The sequence below is a fragment of the Peromyscus eremicus genome, chromosome 2 (assembly GCF_949786415.1).
Source record: "Peromyscus eremicus chromosome 2, PerEre_H2_v1, whole genome shotgun sequence".
Taxonomy (NCBI): domain Eukaryota; kingdom Metazoa; phylum Chordata; class Mammalia; order Rodentia; family Cricetidae; genus Peromyscus; species Peromyscus eremicus.
The window spans coordinates 130,611,465-130,634,355 of record NC_081417.1 but is presented as its reverse complement, the minus strand read 5'-3'; the positions used below and the strand labels follow the sequence as shown (position 1 = coordinate 130,634,355).

Sequence of the window (22,891 nt, the reverse complement as noted above, 5' to 3'; positions counted from 1 at the left end):
ATGGTGAGGTGAATGAGTCCTTAACTGCAAACAGGAAAAGACAGCAGCCATGCTGTGGCTTGTGGGCCAGGCCCTACTCATGAATTATTTCAGTTTGTGCTTCACTGAACAAATCTCTCAGTTTCTTACCTGTCTCCAAAAGAAGCCAAGACCTCATGGCTAGAAAGACAGGTAAATTTTTCAACCAAGTCTAAATGGAAATAATGAATAAAAATACTCACCACAAGCCTGGACTACATGGTGAGATCCTGTCTCAAAAACAAACAAGGTTGAGGATGTGGTTCAGTAGATAGGGTGTTTCGGTCCAATCCGCAGCACCTCGTACCCCCAGCTTGGTGGCACACTCACATAACCAGGGCCCTCTGCAGATGGAGGTAGGAGGGTCAGGTCAAAGATATTTCCGCTACTAGTCAATTTGAAGCTGGCCTGGGTGGCCAGAGACCCTCTCTCTCCCTCTTCCTTTTTTTTTTTTTTTTTTTTTTTTTTCCCTCTCTCTTCTGAAACAGTTTCCCTGTGTAGACCTGGCTGTCTTGGAACTTGCTCTGTAGACCAGGCTGGCCTTGAACTCAAAAGACCCGCCTGCCTCTGTCTGCCACCCGAGCAATGGGATTAAAAGCCTGTGCCATCAAGCCGGCGGCCAGAGACTCCATCTCAAAACAAACTAACCCACCACAGCAGAGAGAAGAGAGCAGAACCTAAGGTAAAGCTGTGAGCTACTCTTACTCATATGATATATAATGAAAGCCGTGGCAGCCTGGTCTACAAAGCGAGTTCCAGGACAGGCTTCAAAGCTACACAGAGAAACCCTGTCTCGAAACAAAACAGTCAGACAGACAAATAAATAAAAATAAAAAAATAACGAAAACCTTATGAGTTCCCCCTCTCCTCTTCTCTCTCTCTCTCTCTCTCTCTCTCTCTCTCTCTCTCTCTCTCTCTCTCTCTCTCTCTCACACACACACACACACACACACACACACACACACACACACAGTGGGTATGTGATTTCCTGGTTGCTGATCCGCAGCGCCTTTTTTTTTTTTTTTTTAACTGTGGGGAACCAAGTAACCCCTTAACCCCTATCTCTTCTCTGGCGGGTACCGATGGTTCACCAACACAGCCAGTTCCCTGGACCGGACCCATGTCCTTGCAGTGAGCACTGGTAGAACTTGACCCTCTCCCCTCCCTTCTCCAGCCCTGGCTTCCAGCTCCATCCGCAGGCCCCAAGAATCACGTCTTCGCAGGAGTTGCATTCCTGGGCAATGTGACTGAGCACGACGGTCCTCCGTGGTAAGCCGGGAATAGGTTAGGGCTCCGCAGAACCCCAACCCACGTGCTCCGAGCTCCCTCATCAGGCGCCGCCTTCCGGCCCAGCGAAAACTACACTTCCCAGGGTGCATAGAGGCGGGTCCTTGCTTTGGGCAGGGGCCCCTGGCGGCGCGCCGTTCTGTCGCCTGTTCGGGGGCGCGCGGGCTGGCACGAGGACAGGGCCAAAGACCCGGAATGAGTTTCCGCGTAGTTCCGCTGGGCCGTGCCTGGATGTGCTTGGCCGTGCCGGGCCAGGACAGGCATGGGTGGAGGCCTGAGTTAGTGGTACTGGGGTCAGGCGCTCAGGACAGCCCGCATCTTACAGAGGTCCCCGCCCCGTCCCGGCCGGGCCGGCCCGTCTGTCAGTCACTGGGGCGGAGGCAGCGACCATAGCGGGGCCAGAGCCGGGAGGCGAACAGATCGCGGGCCAGGCCAACGGAGGGACCTAGCTCAGCCCCTCAACTCCACCGACTCTGCCCCAGACTCGCGAAACTGCAACCCGGCGCTTCCTTGGACGCCTCCGTATCCCGCGAAGGGCTCACTCCCGGGTGATCTCCCAGCCCCTTGACCTCACAGCATCTAGGAGCTCACCCAGACTGGGGTGTTGTGGGTACGGGCCGTTGACCCTGTGACCCCTCACGGGCCAGGGCCTCGGTTTCCCCCATAGGCCTCCCTCCCCTATGACTTCTGATTCAAGGGAGAGACCGTGACCTCCCATTAGGACCCTTGCCTGGCAGCGCCTCACTGACGCCTCCCTTTTGGGAGCCGCCTGAGTGGGTTCCCTCCGAAGAGCACATCTTTTGACCTCTGCAAAGCCCCCCACAACCCAAACGAGGTGGGGAGGCCTCGGCAGCCATGCCCGCCCTGGGCATCCCCTCATCCCACCGCTTCCTGGGTACTCAAGCCGGGGTCTAGCAGGGGGCCGACAGCCAAAGGGCTGAGGCAAGAGACAGATCAGGGTCCACCTCCCTGCCAGGCAGGGAGCAAAGATGGAGCGGCGGCGGGAGGAGCAGCTGGGGGCTGCAGGGGCTGGAGCAGCACCAGCCTTGGACTTCACTGTGGAGAACGTGGAGAAGGTATGAGGGCCTCGGGGTGGGCACAAAGTGACAGAGCAGAAGTTCTGGGGACTGACACTGATGCCAGAGCTCAGGCCTGGGCTCAGCGCCCGCTGGGATGATGCCCCTAGAGCACCTGGTATTTACCGTCTCTCGGCAGGCTTGGACGGCAGCGTTGCAGTGCCTAATGGGCTATTTTTGGCTTTCTGTAGACACAGTCCCCTTTCGGACAGATACTCTAGGGTCTTAGGTTGTTCCCTCCAGGGTGCTGATAGCTTAGACCTATAGCCAGCTTGGCTCCTGTCCAGCTCCAGGAGAAAGGCAGGAGCAGTGCTGGAGGGAACCAGGAACTCACAATACCTGCCACTCAGCCACCCCCCACCTCCACCTTAGAAACCACACTGATGCTGAACCATCCTGGACCTGACTCACTTTGTTCAGTCAAAGGCTCACAAAAATAATATTTGGAACTAAAACCATCTGGGTTATGTTTTCATTCATCTTCAGAAAAGGGTCTTTTACTTGTTGGATGGAAGTCAAGCCCGACCTGGGCAGGCAGGAGTGTGTCTGGCTCTCTTGCTTTGTGCTGGATCCAAGGGGCTTGGCTCTGCTGGCAACTGAAACAGGCCCTTCCTTCCTTACCTGCCCACATGGCTTTCTGCCATGGCCTCCTCCCAGACTTCTCCATTGCCCAGGCCATCTTTTTTGATTCTGTGCTTCTCCCCGCAGCCTGGAATGCAGGAATGCGTCCCCTCCCCCATACCTCTAGAGATGAAGAGAGAGCTAAGGATACCTAGCTGGAAAGCCAGGGGCACTTGTAGAAACTCATTGGTTATTCTTGAGCCCCGTTTGCCCCAACAAATGTTGATCATGCATCCCCTCTGTTTCTGTTTTGTGTCCCCTCTTGCGTCCCTGATGGCTGAACAAGGGACATAACTGGCTTTCGGGGGTTATAGATAACGGTTAATCCTAATTGGATGGAGTCCATTTAGGGAACCTGGCCCTTGGGGCTGGGCAGTGTTGGCATGGCGGCACATGCTTCCATATGCTACCAGGGAGATGAGCCATTGTTTTCTTACTACATGAAGTCTCATTGGAGTTGGGGCCCTGGGGGTTCTGCTCCTGACAGCTCCTGGGTAGGCACTTGCTTGGACTGCTTCTGGCCACGGCTTCTCTGCATCATCTGATTGGAGGCTTACATGTGCTCTGTGAAGATGTTCTCGCCCTCCCTTCCAGTGTATCTCTATTCCAGGGCTACCTGGCCCGAAGCAGTCCTTCTCAGATTCCACACTGGCTTTAGTGCCAGCCTCCGGAGTGACCTCGGGATGATCCTGGGGAGCAAATGGAATTTGCTTGTTGGAGTCAATGGGAGCAGCTGTATCTGAAAGGGCCAGGCCCCCTCAGGCTGTTCTGTACTTGTCTCAAGCTTACATTTATCCCTATGGAGCCATTCCTTCCTCCTAGGTCTTGCCCTCACATACCTCCCTATGGGAAGAGCCCAGCCCCCACTTTTTCTGCTTTCCCGTGGAGAACCCCTCTCAGAACCCATTTGTACTATGAGAAGAGGATATGATAGAGCATGGGCAAGACTCAGGCTCTCAAGAGGTCAGCCGAACCCTGAGCTCTCCCTTCCTGCTCACTCCCTCTCCCCCCCGAGTCAGGGAGAGGCAGCGTCTTGCAGAAGCAAGTCACACCCTCTGTTCTGGGCTCTGGCAGCATCCAGAGTGGCCAGCCCCTGCTCAGTCCTGTGCTGTCCTGCAGGCGCTGCACCAGCTCTACTACGACCCCAATATTGAGAACAAGAACCTGGCTCAGAAGTGGCTGATGCAGGCCCAGGTCTCTCCACAGGCCTGGCATTTCAGCTGGCAGCTCCTACAGCCGGACAAGGTGCCTGAGATTCAGTACTTTGGGGCCAGTGCCCTGCACATCAAGATCTCTCGCTATTGGAGTGACATCCCCACTGACCAGTATGAAAGCCTGAAGGCACAGCTCTTCACCCAGATTACCCGCTTTGCCAGGGGCTCCAAAATTGTGCTGACTCGGCTCTGCGTGGCACTGGCCTCACTGGCTCTCAGCATGATGCCTGACGCTTGGCCATGTGCTGTGGCAGATATGGTTCGGCTCTTCCAGGCCGAGGACTCGCCGGTGGATGGCCAGGGCCGCTGTCTGGCCCTGCTTGAGCTGCTGACGGTACTGCCCGAGGAGTTCCAGACCAGCCGCTTGCCCCAGTACCGCAAAGGCCTGGTGCGGGCCAGCCTGGCTGTGGAGTGTGGGGCTGTCTTTCCACTGCTGGAGCAACTGCTACAACAGCCCAGCTCGCCCAGCTGTGTGCGTCAGAAGGTGCTCAAGTGCTTCTCCAGCTGGGTGCAGCTGGAAGTACCCCTGCAGGACTGTGAGGCGCTCATTCAGGCTGCCTTCGCCGCTCTGCAGGACTCAGAGCTCTTTGACAGCAGTGTGGAGGCCATTGTCAATGCCATCTCCCAGCCCGATGCCCAAAGGTGAGTCTGTCTCCGGCTTCCCGAGAGGGACAGCCCCATCCGTCCAGTGAACATTAACGGACTGCTCTGTCACACCCTTTCTCTTATACTGGAGACAAAAACAAGGATGCCGGTGAGACACAGCCCCTGTCCTCGTGGTTGAGACAGCGAAGCAGACATTAAACAACTAATTATCTGGTAGACTATTAAAATATTTGCCTCCTCTCTCTCCCTCAGCCAGTCGCTAAGTCCTGGCTGTGCTGCTCCCGACCATATTGCAGATCGATTGTTTTCAGTTTCTGCTGCCACCCTAGTCCCAGCTGTCATTCCCAGATTTTAGCAGAGCTTTCTTACCAATCTCCTGCTTTTTCTCTCTTGTACCCTTCGTCATCCCCACAGTCAGAGGGACCTCCTGAAAATGAGGATCTAAGCTTTCCTATCTGACCAGTGACTTTCTCTGTGTTTAAAGTTCAGAATTGAGTCTAACTCATAAAGAGGCCTCCACAGTGAGGCACACCAGCTTATCTCATGCCACTCTGCTGACTTTCTGTGCTTCTATACTGTTCCTTTCTGCTCCGTCCAGCCCCTGAAGAGGAGGCACATCACCTCTGCTCCCACTTAGATTTCATCTCACTTCCACAGAGAGGTTCCAAGCGTTCTTCAGAGCAAGCCTGGTCCTCCCTGCTGTATTCTTTTAGAGCTCTTAGTGATGTTCCTGGTTTTCCTTCCTAGCCTGCAATGGAAGATTCCTTTATAAATCAGTGTGCATCTCCCCCTGAGTCCTCAACTGCAAGGACATTTTACTTTATCTCATTGTGCCTGGGAAATGGAGTATCTACCAGTTTTTGAATGGCTTAAAAAAATGGGAGTTGCCTGATGGATGTGGGGGGGAAGTGTCGGAGATAGAGGAGATTGGGGGAGGAGAAGGCATGCTTTTAGCTTCTGGAACCACAACAGGTACAAAGCCCCGAGTGGACATTGCCACAGCACTTTGAAAGACCAGAAAGAAGGTGAAGGCAGGGAAGTGTGTGTTTGTCCAACAGCCGACAGGGACTTGCTGGGTTGGGCCCTGTGCTGGGCACTTGGAGCGCACAGGTGAAGGCTTTAACTCACGTCTGCTGCTCACAGTCTGGTGAGCACATGAGTCGACAAATACCATCAACTGCCGGTCAGTATTAATGGAGAGAGCAGAGCCTCTAAGAACCCAGTGGAGGCACTTAACTCAGGCTGGGGTGGGTGAAAGCCTGCCCACAGGAAACGATAGCCAAGCCGTACTTGGAAAGTTAGTCAGGTGCAGTTGATGGATTTGGGGAGAAAACTCCAGACAGATGAAAGCATGAAAGGTGAAAGGTGGGAAGGAATTAGTGGTGGCTTGTGAATCATTAGGTCTGATTAGATAGCAGGATTTAAAGGCCAGACTTGTAGGAGGACCAGGTTCAAATCATGAAGGACCTTGTTAGCCAAGCTTGAGAATTTTTTTTTTTTTCATCCTGAGGCTGGTATAAAGTTGAGATTCTTTTGGGTGTAAGTTGGGCCACAAAGAACAAGACTTAAACCTAACCCTGATAGGATTTTGGAAATCCTGGGTAGACATGGAGGGGAACACCACTGAAGGCTGTGTGGAGGAGTGGCTAACAGCACAAGCTTTGGTGATAGTCATGTCTGAGTGTGAACTTCAGAGTTCGTTTACTAAATATGAGACCTTGGGTAAACCACTTCTAAGCAAAAATGGAGGCAATCATACAAGACGTAAGGAGTAATTGTAATGCTAGAACAGTATGCTGTGCACAGGGGCAGCCCTTGGTATTCAGTAAAGAATATTTAGCCAGGCGGTGGTGGCGCACGCCTTTAATCCCAGCACTCGGGAGGCAGAGCCAGGCGGATCTCTGTGAGTTCGAGGCCAGCCTGGTCTACAAAGCGAGTTCCAGGAAAGGCGCAAAACTACACAAAGAAACCCTGTCTCGAAAAAACCAAAAACCAAAAACCAAAAAAAAAAAAAAAAAAAAAAAAAATTTCAATCCCTTGAGTGATGGCGGCTCTTTTGTGGCTTTTACTCAGAGTGGGAGGTCAGGAGCACCTGTTAGTACATATATGCTATGCACGTGCCATGTGCTTTAAATTAGGGACTCTGTGTATGATGTTTTTATCCTACCATTTGTGACTAAGTTTAATAGTAACCTTATTTTTTAAGAGAGAAACAGAAAGCTACTGTTAAACTGATTAAAGCTGTTCACTTTTAGAATTGGTGGTAAGAGGTAGAAACTGTTACAAGCAGTGAGCTAGAGCTCCCATACAAGTACACATGCACACACATAGGGAATGTGGTTAATCACTGTTCTTTAAAACCTGCAAGGCTCAGGAGCAGAGTGCTTGCTGAACACGCATAAGCCCCTAGGTTCAACCCCACTACTAAAGATTAAAAAAAAAAAAAAAAAAAAAAAAGAGTGTTGGTTGAAAACATTTTTTGGTTGAAGGTTAAATAAAAGAACATGAGATGTTTAGTGTGGTTCCCATGGACTCCTTAATATCCTGTGTATTCGCTAATATTTGCTGTTTCCTTTGCAGGGGCAGTTAGTAAGATATCCCTGGGTCCCTAGCATAATGTGGATACCAAGTCTCAAGTCAGAGCTCTTGTGGCAGCATGAGACTCAAGTGCTGGATGGGCTTAGATAGTGGCTAAGGAGAATTGTCAGGGCAAGTACCAGGGTGATGTGGGGTATCCTTGGATACATCCAAGTTCACCCACCCATCTGTCTCAAGGGCTTTAGCAAGTAATTGATGCCCCTTCTCTTCTGAACGAATGAGCAAGCAAGGGGCCAGTGAGGGAACCCATAGCCTCCTGGGCGCCCATTGGTTGCAGCCCCTTGGTTGCTTAGCAACTCTTCCCATTTTCTCAGCTCTGCTCCCAGAGCTCTAATTGTAGGTCTGGGCTGAGCTCAGTGTGAGCGGCAGCCAAGACATCCCCAACAGCTCTGCTCCAGCTGCAGGAGCTGACCATCTCAAGCCAGGCCTCTTGAATGCACCCTTAACCATGGTCCTAAAGACATCCTCTCAGCCTTCCCATAGCAAGTCTAGAAACCTCTGAGGCTGCAGGCTTGTTCTGTTTGCTCAGAGGTCTCCAGCATGTGTGGTAGGAAATCTACACAGGCAATTTCCCTATGGGTGGTACAACAAGCCAGGAGTTGGCACCGGGGATCTGCTCTGTCCAGGCTTGTTTGCTATATTTAGGTTAAGAAAGTCACCTTCAGTGACTGATTCCTAGGTGTCCTGATAATTGCCTTCCCTCCAGCCCAGAGTCCTCTTTTTTTCTGTTCCTCTGCACTTGCTCCTGCTTCCTGGCTCTCTCCTTTGATTTTTTTTCCCCTGAAATACATTTTGTTTGTTTGTTTTTCAAGACAGGCTTTCTCTGTGTAACAGCCCTCACTGTCCTGGAACTCACTCTGTAGATCAGGCTGGCCCTGAACTCAGAGACCCGCCTGTCTCTGCCTCCTAAATATTGGGATTAAAGGTGTGCATCACTACGCCCAGCTTTTGAAATACGTTTTTAATACTGGAATAACTGCTCATAGGGAACTGGGGGTAGAGGAAGTGAACTGGATAGGATGTTGGGGCTCCCATCATAAGGACTGGAGATTCACACCCAGATCTGCACAGATCCTTTGCAGGAAAGGGAAGCAGACCTGTAGCAGTGTAAGACTATCTCAGTCTGATCTGGGTCTGAGTAGCTGTTTGACCTTGAGCAGTACTCTGAGCCCTTCTGGGCTGTGTTGTCCTTGATTTATCCTATTCGAGGCTCAGATAAAACATGCTAAGAGCCTTCACTACCTACCTTCTGTCTGCATGAATGCAGGCAGGTAGAGGATACTTCGGAAGACAGCAGAGATGCTATGGAGATAGCCTCCATCTCAGCTGCTGGGGAGCTTCTGGGTCATAGCCTTGGCCCTGCCCCTGACTCTTTGTGCTAGAGCCTGGCCTGAAGGTACCCATTGTCTGATGGTGCAGCCTGTGTCAGGATCCTGAGACTGAAGCTATCCCAGCTGTCTCCAGGCGATACCCCTTGGGGCTGTCTCTGAACTGGGGGTATCCTGGGGTGGACAACTTTTGCTGGCAGACTCTAGAATGGGGGTGTGGAGAAGGATGTCAACATTCCTGGTCTTGCTGCCACTTTATGTCCTTTCATCTTCTCACTGAGGTCCAGATGATGTTGCCTAGCAACTTGCTTAGGGCAATTCCAGGTAACAGGGACCTTCAGTCCCCTTTCCTGCCAACATAAATTGTGACACTGGTTGACATCTGAGAGGTCCCGAGCATCTGACCTTCTCTTAGAATATGGTTCCTCTGCTTCGTCCTGTCGCCACAGAGTGGAGGTTGTTACCGTCGTCCCCATCCCCTTTGTGTCCTGGCTTTCCCTGCCTGTCCTGTACTTCAGGACTCTGGCCTGGACAGTCCATTTCTCTTGCTCCATACTTTCCTCCTGGTCAGCTCTTACTGACTCCTGTATCTTCACTTTCCAGCAGGAGACTCCCAAATCTGTGTCTTGCTCTGACCTCTCAGAGTTTTATGACCTATTCTTTCTAAACTTCTACTTGCACATCCTGTCTAAAACTTCACCTCTTGTTAAGGTGTCCGTTTCTTCTCTGTGTCTCAGTGACTCCACGCTGTACTTACATGGAGAGTTGTCTTTTTAATCAGCCAGTCATCACGTACTGTCCACTTTACCTGTCAGCTCTAAGTTCATCATCTTGTTCACCCCATCCTGCTGCCACCAGACACAGGACTTGGGCAGCCAGGGGGAACCGATGCCCTTATGACCTTCCAAAGTCTTCTTTAATAGTTAGTGTTCCTGACATGACCACCCTTGTCCAGTGTCTCCTGTCACTGACCACATTCCTTTCTGGGGCCACAATAACACAGTACCACAAATGGATGGCTTCGAATGACAGTAGCGCCCTGACAGTTGTGGAGGCTAGAAGTCTGAAAGCAAGGTGTCATCAGGACTCTGCTTCCTCTGAAACCTGTAGGAGATTTCTTCCCAGCCGCTTCCTGCCTGGTGGTTGGCTGGCAGCTTGGCATTCCTTGGCTTGCAGGTGCCAGCTCCTGTGCTTACCTTTCTCTTTACTTGGCATTGTCCCGTGACATCTCTGTCATCACATGGCTGTCTTGTAAGGACACGAGTCATACTGGATTAGGAGCACATTTCTAGTATGTTTTTTATCTGCAACGATGCCTTTTCCAAGTAGGGCCGCGTTTTCGGGTCCTGGGGGATAGGGTGCCGTCATTGTCTGTGCACACTCACAACAGCCTCGGTGTTCCTAAGGAGCCGTGCACCTTGTGTTTTGACACTGGACCTCTCACTGGCTGGAGCTTACCAATTGGCTAGACTGGCAGGCCAGCAAGCCTCTAGAATCCGCCTGTAGAGACAGAGATCTCCCCAGGACTGGCATCACAAGTACACCCAGCTTTTTTGGCATAGGTTATAGGGATCAAATTCATGTTTTCATGATTGTATGACATGAACTATCTCCCCAGTCCTTCAACATATCTTGTTAGGAGATGTACACTTCAACTCATAACAATCTGTCCTCTGGGCCTCCAGAATTCATGTCACTCTCACACAAAAATGCCTTCTCTTCATCCTAGTTCCCTCCGAGTGTTAACCATCCCAGCATCAGCTTCCAGTCCTGCTGGAGGAAGTACTTCAACCTGTAGCTTGGACTTTCTTGTGCTTCCTGCCCAGAGCTCTCCCGAAGATCTCTGACCCAGTGTTCTCAGCATGAGCAGCATCAAAGCAGCCTTGGCCTCTTTTGGATAGGAAGGCTTTGGTGGAAGGCAGGGAAATTGTGCCTTTCTCTCAAAGCTGGTGGGCTGGGGTTGGGCAGACAGCCCTGATGGGTGACCTTACCTCATGCCTCTAGGTATGTGAACACACTCCTGAAACTCATTCCGCTGGTTCTGGGACTGCAGGAACAATTGCGACAGGCAGTTCAGAATGGGGACATGGAGACCTCCCACGGCATCTGTCGCATTGCTGTGGCCCTGGGCGAGAATCACTCTCGGTAGGGAGTGGGGCAGCGCTGGTGGGATGGCAGGGCCCGTTAAAGGTTAAAGTCACGGACCCTCACTGGGGAGGTACGATGAGCTAACTCTTCCCCCACCCCAGGGCCTTGCTAGATCAAGTAGAGCACTGGCAGAGCTTCCTGGCACTCGTCAACATGATCATGTTCTGCACGGGCATCCCCGGCCATTATCCTGTCAATGAGACCACCAGCTCCCTCACTCTCACCTTCTGGTACACACTGCAGGTATGTCTGTGTGACCATCGGTCAGACTGGGCCTTCAGGAAGGTGGATCATGCTTCTGTGGTTGCCGGTGAGGTGGCTAACTGTCTTCCCTGGCTCTCTCAGGATGACATTCTGTCCTTTGAGGCAGAGAAGCAGGCCGTATACCAGCAGGTGTACCGGCCAGTCTACTTCCAGCTGGTGGATGTGCTTCTGCATAAGGCCCAGTTCCCTTCTGATGAGGAATACGGATTCTGGTCCTCAGATGAGAAGGAGCAGTTCCGGATTTACAGGTGATGGTAGCAGGCCAAACCTCGCTCTGAACAGTCCTAAGTAATGCAGTAAGGGAAGAGGCAATCAGCCAGGCTTACTGCCTTCTGGGGCTCCTTTCTCTAGCTTTTAGGCAATTTTGCAGTGTTGTGAGGGTCCATGGGTAGGTTCCTGGCTTATGTTAAAGATCCAAGCACTATAAAAGGCCTTCGTCTGCTTTTCAGGGTGGACATCTCAGACACGCTCATGTATGTCTATGAGATGCTGGGGGCTGAGCTGCTTAGCAACCTCTATGACAAGCTGGGTCGTCTGCTCACCAGCTCAGAGGAGCCCTACTCCTGGCAGGTATCTCCCAAACCTGATTCCTTCTGCCCTCCCTAACTTGTGACACCCTCCTCCTAAGTCAAGCCAGTGGCACCCTCTTTCCCCAGCACACAGAGGCCCTGCTCTATGGCTTCCAATCCATCGCGGAGACCATCGATGTCAACTATTCTGATGTGGTGCCCGGGCTCATTGGCCTCATCCCACGGATCAGCATCAGCAACGTGCAGCTGGCAGATACTGTCATGTTCACCATTGGTGAGACCTGGCATACATCCATGGCCACATTCTTAGAGCTCCAGCACCCATCCCTAAGCATGACTGAGAGAGATACATCTCCCCCCAACACAGTCAACATTGCAGCCAACTAACTGTCCTGGCAAATCTTTTCTGCAGTGCCCTGAGCTGCATCTTATGATGCTCGCTTGCTGTCAGTCAGTGGAGCAGCAGTGCTGGGCCTCTGTTGAGTAATCCCTTTCTGCTTTTCAGCCATGAGGCTCATGTCTGAGCACTAATGCCTTTATGGCCTCACGGTCCTCCGCGCACTCTGGATGGACCGGGGCTGTAACTTCACCATTCCTAAAGCTTTGCCTGCCTCAGAGGGTCTTCTCTTTGCCTTTTCCTCCAGGAGCTCTGTCTGAGTGGTTGGCTGACCACCCCGTCATGATCAACAGTGTTCTGCCCCTTGTGCTGCATGCCCTCGGCAATCCTGAGCTATCTGTCTCTTCCGTGTCTACCCTCAAAAAGATCTGCCGGGAGTGCAAATATGACCTGCCCCCCTATGCTGCCAACATTGTAGCTGTCTCCCAGGTATGTGGTGCCCCAGGTGGTGCTGGGCCTCAGAGTGCCCCGCTCCATGCTGATGTGTTATTCTCTACCCCCAGGATGTGCTGATGAAGCAGGTCCACAAGGTACGGTTCCAGCTTTCTAGAGGTCTCCCTGGACTTTTGGTGGGGAATTGCTTACCCCTAAATTCTGCCTTTTACCTTCTCCTCCCTACTGATCTCTTATTCTTTGTTCTTATACTCCTCCCCAAGAGGTTCCTTCTCCTTTCTGCTCACAAGCAGATGTGGTCAGGATGGACCATCCCTGTTTTCTGCCCCACAGACAAGCCAGTGCATGTGGCTAATGCAGGCACTGGGCTTCCTGCTGTCAGCCCTGCAGGTGGAGGAGATCCTTAAGAACCTGCACTCACTCATCTCCCCCTACATCCAACAACTGGAGAAGCTGGCAGAAGAGATAGTGAGTGAGCTCCGGGGACCTGGGGCAGCACTGGCACTCAGGGGCTTCTCTGTGGGCATAGGGGTGGGGATGTTGGAATTGGCACTCGGGTCTGCTGTTGAGTGATTTGGCCTCTGGCTGGGGCTCAGAGGTCTGGAGCTAGATTTGATTCTTCCCATAGCCTAATCCCTCCAACAAGCTGGCCATTGTCCACATCCTGGGGCTTCTTTCCAACCTCTTCACCACACTGGATGTCAGTCATCATGAGGATGATCACGAAGGCCCTGAGCTCCGGAAGTTGCCAGTGCCACAGGGACCCAACCCAGTAGGTGACATTGTCTTTGCCACTCATTCCTCCTTTCCTCATGGGAATGGATGTCACTCTCCAACCCTGTAGATAATGTTGACGGTGCTTCCTGACCCCACAGAGGTCATGCATTTGGTCCTTTGACCCTCCACTCTATATGTGGCCATGTCATCGCATCCCTCATCCTGTAGAAGATGTTTTCCTTGTCCTCAGCCCAGTTGGAATGATGTCATTGAGGTTTATTTGCCCCCACCTATAAGGGACACTGACATTATCTTTGGTCCCATTGAGCTGTCCTGTGAGCTCATGCTGAACCCCGTCTCTTTAGGGCCTCCTGCTTGAGCCCTCCCTGTCCCCTGCAGACACTCGAGCTGCCCCCCATTAGAGGAGACGCACAGAAACAGACTGTTGCAGGGCAGAGTGCTGAGCACTGGGATCACATGGACGTGGCTTTGGGATGATCTCTCTGCTTTTTGTTTTTGTTTTTCTTTTGAGACAAGGTCTTGCTAAATAGCCCTGGTGGCCTGGAACTTGCTATGAAAAAAAGACCAGCCTTGAGTCAGAGATCCTCCTGCCTCTGCCTCCCAAGTGCTGGCATCAAAGACACTTGTAATCGGACAGTTTTGTTTTTGTGGTGCCAGAGATTGAACATAGGGCTCTGGACATGCTAGGCAAGCACTCTGCCACCAAGCTACATCCCCAGCCCTTGAGGTGACCTCTTACAAGCTGTCTGGTCTGGGACAAGCCTCAGCTTCCCTCTCAGAGCTGTGGGCCACTAGGATCTGCGCCTGCCCATTGCAGGGCCACTAGAGCAGAGGGGGCCTGAGTGAGAGAGGTTGGCAGACTGGAAAGTTCTAGACACATAACAGGGACTGCTTCGGTCATTGATTCTGCGTGCCCCAGACTGTCTGGGAAAAAAGAAGCCAGGGATACCCTGGCCTCTGCTCGGCTCCACACCTCAGCTTCAGTTACCATTTGGGCTCTAGGCCAAGCCTGGGCCACCATCATCCCACAGAGCCCCCCTCTTCTTCTGTGGCAGTCATCTCCTGCCTTCCCTATCTCCCAGGACCTCAGCCTGCTCTCTGCTCTGCCATAAGCTGCCCGTATCTACGCATCCCTTGGGGCTCCCCGCCCCACGCCTGCTTGGGTGAGACAGCATCTCTTCCTCCTCAGGGGCTAGCCCGTTGCTTTCCTTTTTCTGAGCAGAGATGAACAGAGAGTGAGTTCTGCTTTGTCTTGTTGGGTTTGCAAAGCTATCTCAGTCTTATCAAGAGCTTAGGACACCTGCTCTGCAGTTCTGAGTCTTCCTCTAAGATGACCTACAGTCCAGAGTATTCTCTTTCATTGCTGGGGGGTTAAGCTCACCATTTCCTGCCCCACGGGTCCTATGTGCCACATCCTCAGTGTGCAGTGGAGGGTGATGGGTTGAGCCCTTTGCCTCCCGCCAGGTCCTCGGGTGGGCGCCAGAGGAGCTGCCTCACTCCCCCCGTGCATGTCTCTAGGTGGTGGTGGTGCTGCAGCAAGTCTTCCAGCTCATCCAGAAGGTGCTGAGCAAGTGGCTGAACGATGCCCAGGTGGTCGAGGTGAGCCCTGACTTGCTCTGCTGCTGGGCTGACTTTGGCCCTAAGTGCCAGAGTAAAGGATTTGATGCCTTGCTGCTGCTTGTAGGGACAAGGAGGGGAGGCTGTGACACTGCCACAAGAGCAGATGTCATTTAGGAAGGCATCCCCATCCCTGCCACCACCCCAGTACCGCAGAAGTGCTGGGTGAAACCATAGTGACTGCAGGGCCAAGTAACTGGTGTCTGCCATAGCTCCAGAGACCTGGCCTTGCATCCTTTGGAGTTGAGGTTTCCGTTGCTCTTCCTGTCCCTTGAGAGGGAATGGTAACGACGTGAGTAATGGGAGTGAAGTGACAAAGTTTGAGCCTGTTCTGCTCGCTGGAGAGCTTTCTGCTCCTGCTTTTCAGGCTGAGAAGTAGATTATTTACCTCGCTTGGTTTGCAGGGTTTGGCTGGACTTCTGGGTAAGAGTCCTTTCTTGGGCCTCATCCCATGACCTGCTGACGGGTCTCTTGCTTTTTTCCTCAGGCGGTGTGTGCCATCTTTGAGAAGTCTGTTAAGACATTGCTGGATGACTTTGCCCCCATGGTGCCACAGCTCTGTGAGATGCTGGGTCGGATGTACAGCACCATCCCCCAGGCCTCTGCTCTTGACCTCACTCGGCAGGTAGGCCTTCTGGTTTGGGCAGTCGGTGCTCTGGAGGTCACCCTAGTTAGAGATCTGACCCTGGGTGGGGGGTGGGGGTGGGGTGTCAGATGGCTGCCATGGCTGGGGTCCCCACCTGTGTTCCAGGGATGCTGATCTGTCCTGGTGAGGCGGACCTCAGCTGACCAGCATTCCCTGCTTTGTTATAGCTGGTCCACATCTTTGCTCATGAGCCTGCCCACTTTCCCCCAATAGAGGCCCTCTTCCTGCTGGTCACTTCCGTCACACTCACTCTCTTCCAGCAAGGTAAGTGCCAGTCAGGGTCTCTGCTGCCGCCACACTGCCTCTGCTTCCTCCACCGGGGAGCCAAAGCTACCCACTCTGTTCTCGATCCCCTGGTCGCACGTGGGACTTGATGGGAAACTTGGGAGATGAAGCACAGCACAGTTGTTACCTATAAGTAGTTGATTCTGTAGGTTTGAAGTGAATAATGGTGAATGGTGTCTTTTACAGCCCGCCTGCACTCCAGGCCAGTCTGGATACTGGGGAAAGCTGGGCTCAGACTCTGAGGAACTTGGGACTCTAGTCTGGCTCATTGCCTTTGGGATATAATGAGAAGTCAGAGAAGCATAGGCATCGATACCAGGTAGACCTAGAATCTAAGCTCATCACCACCAAACTAGTTGTGTGACCTTGGGCAAGTCCCTTACCTTCGCTGAGCCTTGTTTCCGTATCATTTCAGGCATTCTAGTTCCTGGGTCCTGGCTTGGGCTTTTGTATATGAAGTACTCAGGAGTGCTGATTCTTTTTCCCTTGTCAAAGTTTAGTCCTTTCTGAGCCCAAAGTCCCTTTGGGGATGGTCCCAGCCCCTCCTTCTGTGGCCTTCTCTGCCTGAGAGAGTTGGAAACTGGCCTTCAGGTTTCCTGCTAACCCATGTTCTAACCTGGGATAGAAGCAATACTATTCCTCAGCCCTGTAAGCCTACCCTGGATTTGAGCTTTGAGGCCAACTAGAGGTCTCAGCTGGAGCCCAGAGTGCTCCCATCTCATATTGTTAATGCCTGGTCCTCTGGGGCCATGGAGCAGATCCAGAGTGGGAAGAAACCTGATGTGACTGTCCTCAATTCCATGTCTTCCACTACTTATACCCCTTTTCTGGATGAGTCCCATTGATCTTGGGTCTGTTCATCCCTCAGTGGATCCACTCCTCCTCACCCTTCATGAGCCCTTCCTCAGTTTAGGCTCAGCCTCACCTGCATTAACTCCATAAACCCCTATGTGTACACCTGCCCCTGTCTCCAATCTCTCCAACATACAGCAGTCATACTGCTTCACAAAATAGTAATATGATCACATTTCCTCTCTGGCCTACAACCCTTTACATGCTACCCACTGCCCTCAGGTTATTGTCACGTTCCCATATGACTAAGCTCTGGTGTGTCCCTAGTGTTCTCTCATGAAGGGAGCAATGCAGCCACATGCCCGTGCCTTGCTCCTCTAATTGAACGGTGCTATGCCCATGACTAGGTGAGCTCCCACTCTCTCATGCCTTTGTTAGGAGGCAGGCATTACTCCTCAGACAAGTGACTCTGAGGCAGAACTGGGGACTTGTAGCTCTGTGCTAAAACTGCACCATACTTACATTGTCAATGAAGCACAGGCCACAAAATGAATAACCTCCAACTGTCTGTCTCTCTTCATAGACTGAACCCCCTGGGGGCAGGATTGCATCTCCTCTGCTACATTCCCTGTGTCCAGAATGAGGCTGGTTTCAGACACTGTTGAATGTAGGCAGGTTCCTTGCCCCAGAACCTCTCTTCCATACTATCTGGCCCAAGCAGGAAGGGAACCTCACACTGAACACACTCTTCTACATTGGGACCCAGGCATATGGTACATTGGACCTTTCCAGGACCTGAGTAGCACAGATTTCAGAGATGAGAGGACCAGCCTTAGGTAGTGGCTCCTCGTAGCCTGCAGAAGGAAGCGAGGGAGAGGTGATGTGTTACAGGTAGGGAACAGCATCTGTGGCTTACACAAGATCACACAGCTACTCCGTGGTCTCAGGCAGGTGCCTTTGTACTGACTGCATCCTCCTGAGAGTGGGGAAGCAGGAGCTGCAGGCGCATGCCTACCAAGCTGAGGCAGGGATGGCCAGAATCACTAGTTGTCAGGGTTGTTGGTTGTCTTGTGGGGCAGGGTGGTCCCTAGACCTGGTTTGTTGTCCCAGTTCAGGCTTCCTCAGGCTCTGCCTTCCCTGTGGGTCATGGGGTGATACAATGACTGGGCCCCCCTTTTCTTGATGTGTCCAGACACTGGGAGCTGTCCTCAGCCCTGAGTTGGGTTGTTCCTAAGTCTGTGCCCCATGTCGAGCAAAATCATGGCCTTAGAATGCAGCTTATTCTCCTGGCCCTACCAGTGACCTATCTGGCCAGCCTCACAGCACCCAGAGCCCTGTCCTACCCAAATAAGAGTTCTTTAGTTTGAGCAAACGGAGCAAAATCCTTCCCTTGGCCAGACCGAGAGCTCTATGGTCATCAAACTTAGTCAAGCTCTCACGCCCTGGACTTCCCAGGGCCTTCAGCCAAGCCTCAAAATGAGGTGCCACGGACCAACCCACAGCCAGCTCTGCCCTCCACTTAGATGCTGTGATGAGGAAGTATAGGCCAAGAAGTAGTGTAGGGCTCCCTCAGCTCTGTGAAATCTAGAACTGTCGGAGCACCAAGATCGCTGGGGGACTGGCCTGAGGTGGACTGGGGAGTCAGTGGAAGGCCCCGGGGAGCTGGGCAGGCCCGTCCTTCACTTTACCGTCTCTTTCTGTTGGGCTTCTCCCAGTTCATGGTTTTTGTATGTTTTGTTTCTTTATCTTGCTTCCTGCTGCTCATGTGCCCCCACGCTGTCTCCTGCAGACTCTCAGTCCCACATAACTATATGAGGTTGAGTTGCTGTTTGTATAATTTTTTCTTAAGTTCCATCTTTATTATATTTTAGGGCCCAGGGATCATCCTGATATTGTTGATTCATTTATGCAACTCCTGGCACAGGTGTGTTTTAGTTTTATTCATTCACGTTCTGTTCTCTCTCTTTCTCTTTCTCTTATGTTGAAATTCAATTTAAGCCTATTTTTAGCTTTCTGTTGACAAATTTTTTTTTCTGTTCAGTTGAATAGAGTTTCTTCATCTGTTTCCGTGGAAGTTGACAACCCAACACCCCCCCTTTAGTGCCCCTTTGCCTCCACTAGCTCAGTCTCCTACAAAGACCAGAGAGAGACTGGTCCTGAAGGGAGGGGCTGGGAGGGGGGAGTGGTGACTGTCCCCAACAGTTCCTGTGTGGCTGGCTTACCCAGAACCATCGAGGGTAGGGCTGCAGTCGAAGGGCCTGGGCTTCACTGTCCCCGTGCTCCCGCCGGGGACTGCCTGCCTTAGTGCTCCCGCCTCAGTGTTCCCAGTGCTCCTAGGAGGTAGGCTGGGAGCAGGTCCGAGGAGCAGAGCTTACGGTGAATGTGCACTGTGCAATGCAGAGTCCATCCGGAGGAGAGATTGGGCGGCTGCTGGGCGGTGGGGTGCAGGCTTCCACTGTGAGCCCTCAGCAGAAAGTGTTGTGTCTGGGGTGTGCTGAACTGTGTTGACCTTATTCTGTATGTTTGGAGTTTGGATTAGGAAGGACACAGAAGTCACGTGCTACAAGTAGGATGTACATTGTGCTGGACATCGATATAGATGTGAAACCGATGTGATGTGTGAGGAAGGCGGCCTCTACATTGTATGGACGTGGATGTGTGATATGTTAGACTGACACTGAACATGGACATGTGGTGATGGTGGTGGTGGTGGTGGTGTGTGTGTGTGTGTGTGTGTGTGTGTGTGTGTGTGTGTGTGTTTGGACTGGAGAGGTGGCTTTTTAATGGAAATAAGAATGTGTTGTGAGTTATTGGCATGCCTACATTGAATGAATATGACTTGGCAGATGTATGTCAGGCTATGGGCGGGTGGAGGGTAGTGTGATGGGTTCTATGTTAGAGGGTCCCTGTGGGTTGGAAGGGTTCTGTGAGTTGGAGTACACAGGGTGTCTGTCTGCTTCCTCTTCCCATATTCACTGAGTCTGTAGTACTGCTGTGACTGGTAGAATATGAGCACACACAGTAGGTGTGGTTCTTGCTCTCCTGGAGCCGACAGTCTGGTGGGGAGATGCGGGAAAGGAACGAAGAATAAGGGTATTCTGACCCTGGATGGGTGTGTGTGGGTATCTGTGAAGGGGTATCTTTGGCAAGGAGGCTGTCTGAGTTTATTTGTGGGTATGTTGGGATGCTGTATTGGGAGAAGGCTCTGAGTGTGTGGATGGTTTGGGATGTGTGGGCGTTGGGTGTGTAACTGTAATGAGAGTATGATGTAAGTGCAGAATAGTGTATGTGAGGGTATGATAGAGGTGTGTAAGTAGGGCATTTCAAGTTGGGGTACATGAGGGGTGTTTGCACCTGAATAAACATGGGAGTACAAGGTACATGAGGGGTTGGAGGGTCTATGTGGTGTGCACTGGGGGCATCACTGGAGAACAGCAGTATTTAAGGACTGCTGGAGCTGTGCCGAACGTCTTCTGTGATTCATGGACGTGCCAACCATGTCTGGTAGCACTTGGGGCAGGCCATCTGCCCCATCCCTCCATCTGCTACCTCCATGGCAGCACTGACTCCTAGAATGGGATGGCTGAGCAGGCCCTGGGCAGAGTATCCTGGAGGAAAGAAGGGATGAGGGGATCCAGACATTCTATTCCTCCTCTTCTTGAGGAGGAGCTGGGAGAACAAAAGGAATTCGGTGTGTGTGGGAGGTGCTGGGCTGGGGCTTCGTGTCCAACTGCTCTCTCTTCTTACCACCCTGCTCACAAACCTAAGGGGCCTCCACTCCCTGTGATTCAAAACACAGTCACTACTGGCTACCCGGAGCCTTTGGGAGGGGAGAGGGGAAGCTGTTTGCTTAGGGAGTGATTTGGGACTTAAATACTCTGCATTAATGGTCCCCACCTACAGCCTCTCTCAAACCTGTGCATTTGGGTATACCTACATGTATATTCAGCATCCCTGGGGCAGCTTCTCACTTGACTGAACTCTGGGGTGATGTGGGTTCCCAGAGATGGCTGGGTGGCATCTTGTACCTGTGATGCGTGAAGTTAGGAGCTCGGGTGGCAGGTGAGTGGGGGGGGATGGTCCTTGGAGCTGGCTGGGGCTGGGCTTACCAGCTCCACCTCCTGCAGGCTTTGAAGCGGAAGCCAGATTTGTTCCTGTGTGAGCGATTGGATGTCAAAGCTGTGTTCCAATGTGGTAAGTGGGGCCAAGTGGAAAGGAGGGCCTGGGGCTCCCCTGCATCACTAGGCCCCATCTGATTTACCTCCGCCTCTCCCACAGCCGTGCTAGCCCTCAAGTTCCCTGAGGCACCTACTGTCAAGGCCTCCTGTGGCTTCTTTGTGAGTCCCATGCTGACCCCTGACCCCCGCCCCTCCCAGGACTCCGGGTGGAGGTATGGTGTGCAGATCTTGTCCTCAGGGAGAGGTGGGAGGGAACTGGGGTTCACAGGCCTCTCATCTTCTGCAGACTGAGCTACTGCCTCGGTGCGGGGAAGTAGAGTCTGTGGGGAAAGTGGTACAGGAGGATGGCCGGATGCTGCTCATAGCAGTTCTGGAGGTGAGCTGGAGTAAGTGGTAGGCTGGTGTGTGGGGAGGCCTTCGCTGCTGAGGCAGCTGGTATTGTGCGGGGGCCAGGGTCTTTGGTTTCCTAAGCTCTCTGAGTCTCTCCTGCGATTAAATGTCTGAACGTTGTTGGGGTTGCCCTGAGGGTCTGGCTCTCAAGACAGTGCTCACTTACACAGCTTGGCTACAGGCGTGTCCCTGAGAGCCTTTGATATGGTCAGGCCTCCTTGCCACAGAGGAAAGACTGTACTGAGAACCCCTCTTCCTCAGGCCATTGGAGGCCAGGCCTCCCGCAGCCTCATGGACTGCTTCGCCGACATCCTGTTCGCCCTGAACAAACACTGCTTTAGCCTCCTGAGCATGTGGATCAAGGAGGCCCTACAGCCGCCTGGTTTCCCATCTGCCCGTCTCAGCCCTGAGCAGAAGGACACTTTCAGCCAGCAGATCCTCCGGTGAGCAGAGCTGGTGTGGGCAGAGCTCGGCTCTGGAGGTGATGGTGTTGGTAGACAGTGCTAACGTGCTCTCCCGCCCCTCCTCCAGTGAGCGAGTGAACAAGAGACGCGTGAAGGAGATGGTGAAGGAGTTCACACTGCTGTGCCGTGGACTCCATGGCACAGACTACACAGCTGACTACTGAGGGACACCTGTGCCCCACTCACCCACTCTGACCCCTCCTGTTCCCAAAGAATAAACCTAGACCCTCACCACTGCCTCTGCTTCCTTTCTGCTTCCCCCGTCGCCTACCTGGACCCAGGCCTGATGGGAGAATCGGAGGATGCTTGGACCCAGGCCCTGGTTAACAATAGTAGGGACACAGGCTGGGTGTGAAGGCACACACCTTTAATCCCAGCACTCGGGAAGCAAAGACTGGCTGATCTCTGCGAGTTTGAAACCAGCCCGGTCTACAGAGCAAGTTCCAGGACAGCCAGAGATAAATAATGAGACCTGTCTCAAAAAACAAAAAGAGGCCAGGCCAGGCAGTGGTGGCGCACGCCTTTAATCCCAGCACTCGGGAGGCAGAGCCAGGCGGATCTCTGTGAGTTCGAGGCCAGCCTGGACTACCAAGTGAGTTCTAGGAAAAGGTGCAAAGCTACACAGAGAAACCCTGTCTCGAAAAACCAAAAAAAAAAAAAAAAAAAAAAAGTGGTGGGGATACCTACCTCCCAGGGTGGTGGGTGACACCTAACTCCCAGGACAGGGACACATATCTCCCAGGGTGGGCACTTGTCTAAGGTGCTTAGCCTGGAACCAAATACTGCCCTTGCTTCTGGGGTGAGAGGCTACATCAGCATCAGCAACCCATACACACTCCTGTTAGATTCACACACACCTTTAATCAGCAATGCTGAGTACTAGGTCCCTGGTTCTACCCCAAATAAAGTCTGACCCCATTCATAGCTACCCTAATCTGGAGAATGGGTGAGGGATGGCTATATGGAGGAAGTTGCATTTCTGATGAGAAAATATGGGCCTTCAGGAACCATTTAGGGTATGGGAAGAAATGGAGTGGAGATTTATTTCCAGATTTTATTTTATTTTTAATTTACATTTATTTATGTTCATATTTGGGGAGGAGATATTTGGAGTACATTGCAAGAGGACAGAGAGCTGGGCCATGACCAGTGTACCACCTGCAGCCTGATAAGGTGTTTTAGAACACTTGAACTTGCACATGGTCAAGGGGGCTGTACAAAGTAGGGTGGAGTTGGGGTGGGGGGCTGCAAGGCCTTTCAGCCCTTACAGGAGGAATGTTACCTAGTGTTGCCTGGGAAGC

General features: G+C 52.4%; 1 protein-coding gene across 2 annotated transcripts; it reads left to right on the top strand.

Moving 5' to 3' along the window:
• The first annotated feature begins 1,479 nt into the window (after positions 1 to 1,479).
• Ipo13 (importin 13) lies at positions 1,480 to 21,821 on the top strand. Of its 2 annotated transcripts, XM_059254842.1 has the most exons (20): positions 1,480 to 2,381; positions 4,122 to 4,858; positions 10,753 to 10,893; positions 10,998 to 11,139; positions 11,242 to 11,408; positions 11,610 to 11,730; positions 11,817 to 11,964; positions 12,335 to 12,516; positions 12,591 to 12,617; positions 12,814 to 12,948; positions 13,109 to 13,252; positions 14,737 to 14,817; positions 15,323 to 15,460; positions 15,649 to 15,745; positions 18,430 to 18,482; positions 20,686 to 20,752; positions 20,837 to 20,895; positions 21,023 to 21,112; positions 21,388 to 21,569; positions 21,658 to 21,821. In XM_059254842.1, the coding sequence occupies exons 1-20, from the start codon at positions 2,295 to 2,297 to the stop codon at positions 21,752 to 21,754; spliced, it is 2,895 nt and encodes a 964-aa protein (XP_059110825.1). In that variant the 5' UTR covers positions 1,480 to 2,294; the 3' UTR covers positions 21,755 to 21,821. The 2 variants fall into 2 exon arrangements, with proteins under 2 accessions (XP_059110825.1, XP_059110826.1); XM_059254843.1 differs by lacking the exon at positions 21,658 to 21,821 and having other exon boundaries at positions 21,468 to 21,536.
• The last annotated feature ends 1,070 nt before the right edge of the window (positions 21,822 to 22,891 follow it).

Excerpts from the sequence above, each read along its gene's own strand:
- Ipo13 (XM_059254842.1), top strand. The coding sequence starts at position 2,295 with ATGGAGCGGCGGCGGGAGGAGCAGCTGGGGGCTGCAGGGGCTGGAGCA. Across the intron at positions 12,618-12,813 it reads TGATGAAGCAGGTCCACAAG|ACAAGCCAGTGCATGTGGCT; the intron begins GTACGGTTCCAG and ends TCTGCCCCACAG. Across the intron at positions 21,113-21,387 it reads TGCTCATAGCAGTTCTGGAG|GCCATTGGAGGCCAGGCCTC; the intron begins GTGAGCTGGAGT and ends CCTCTTCCTCAG.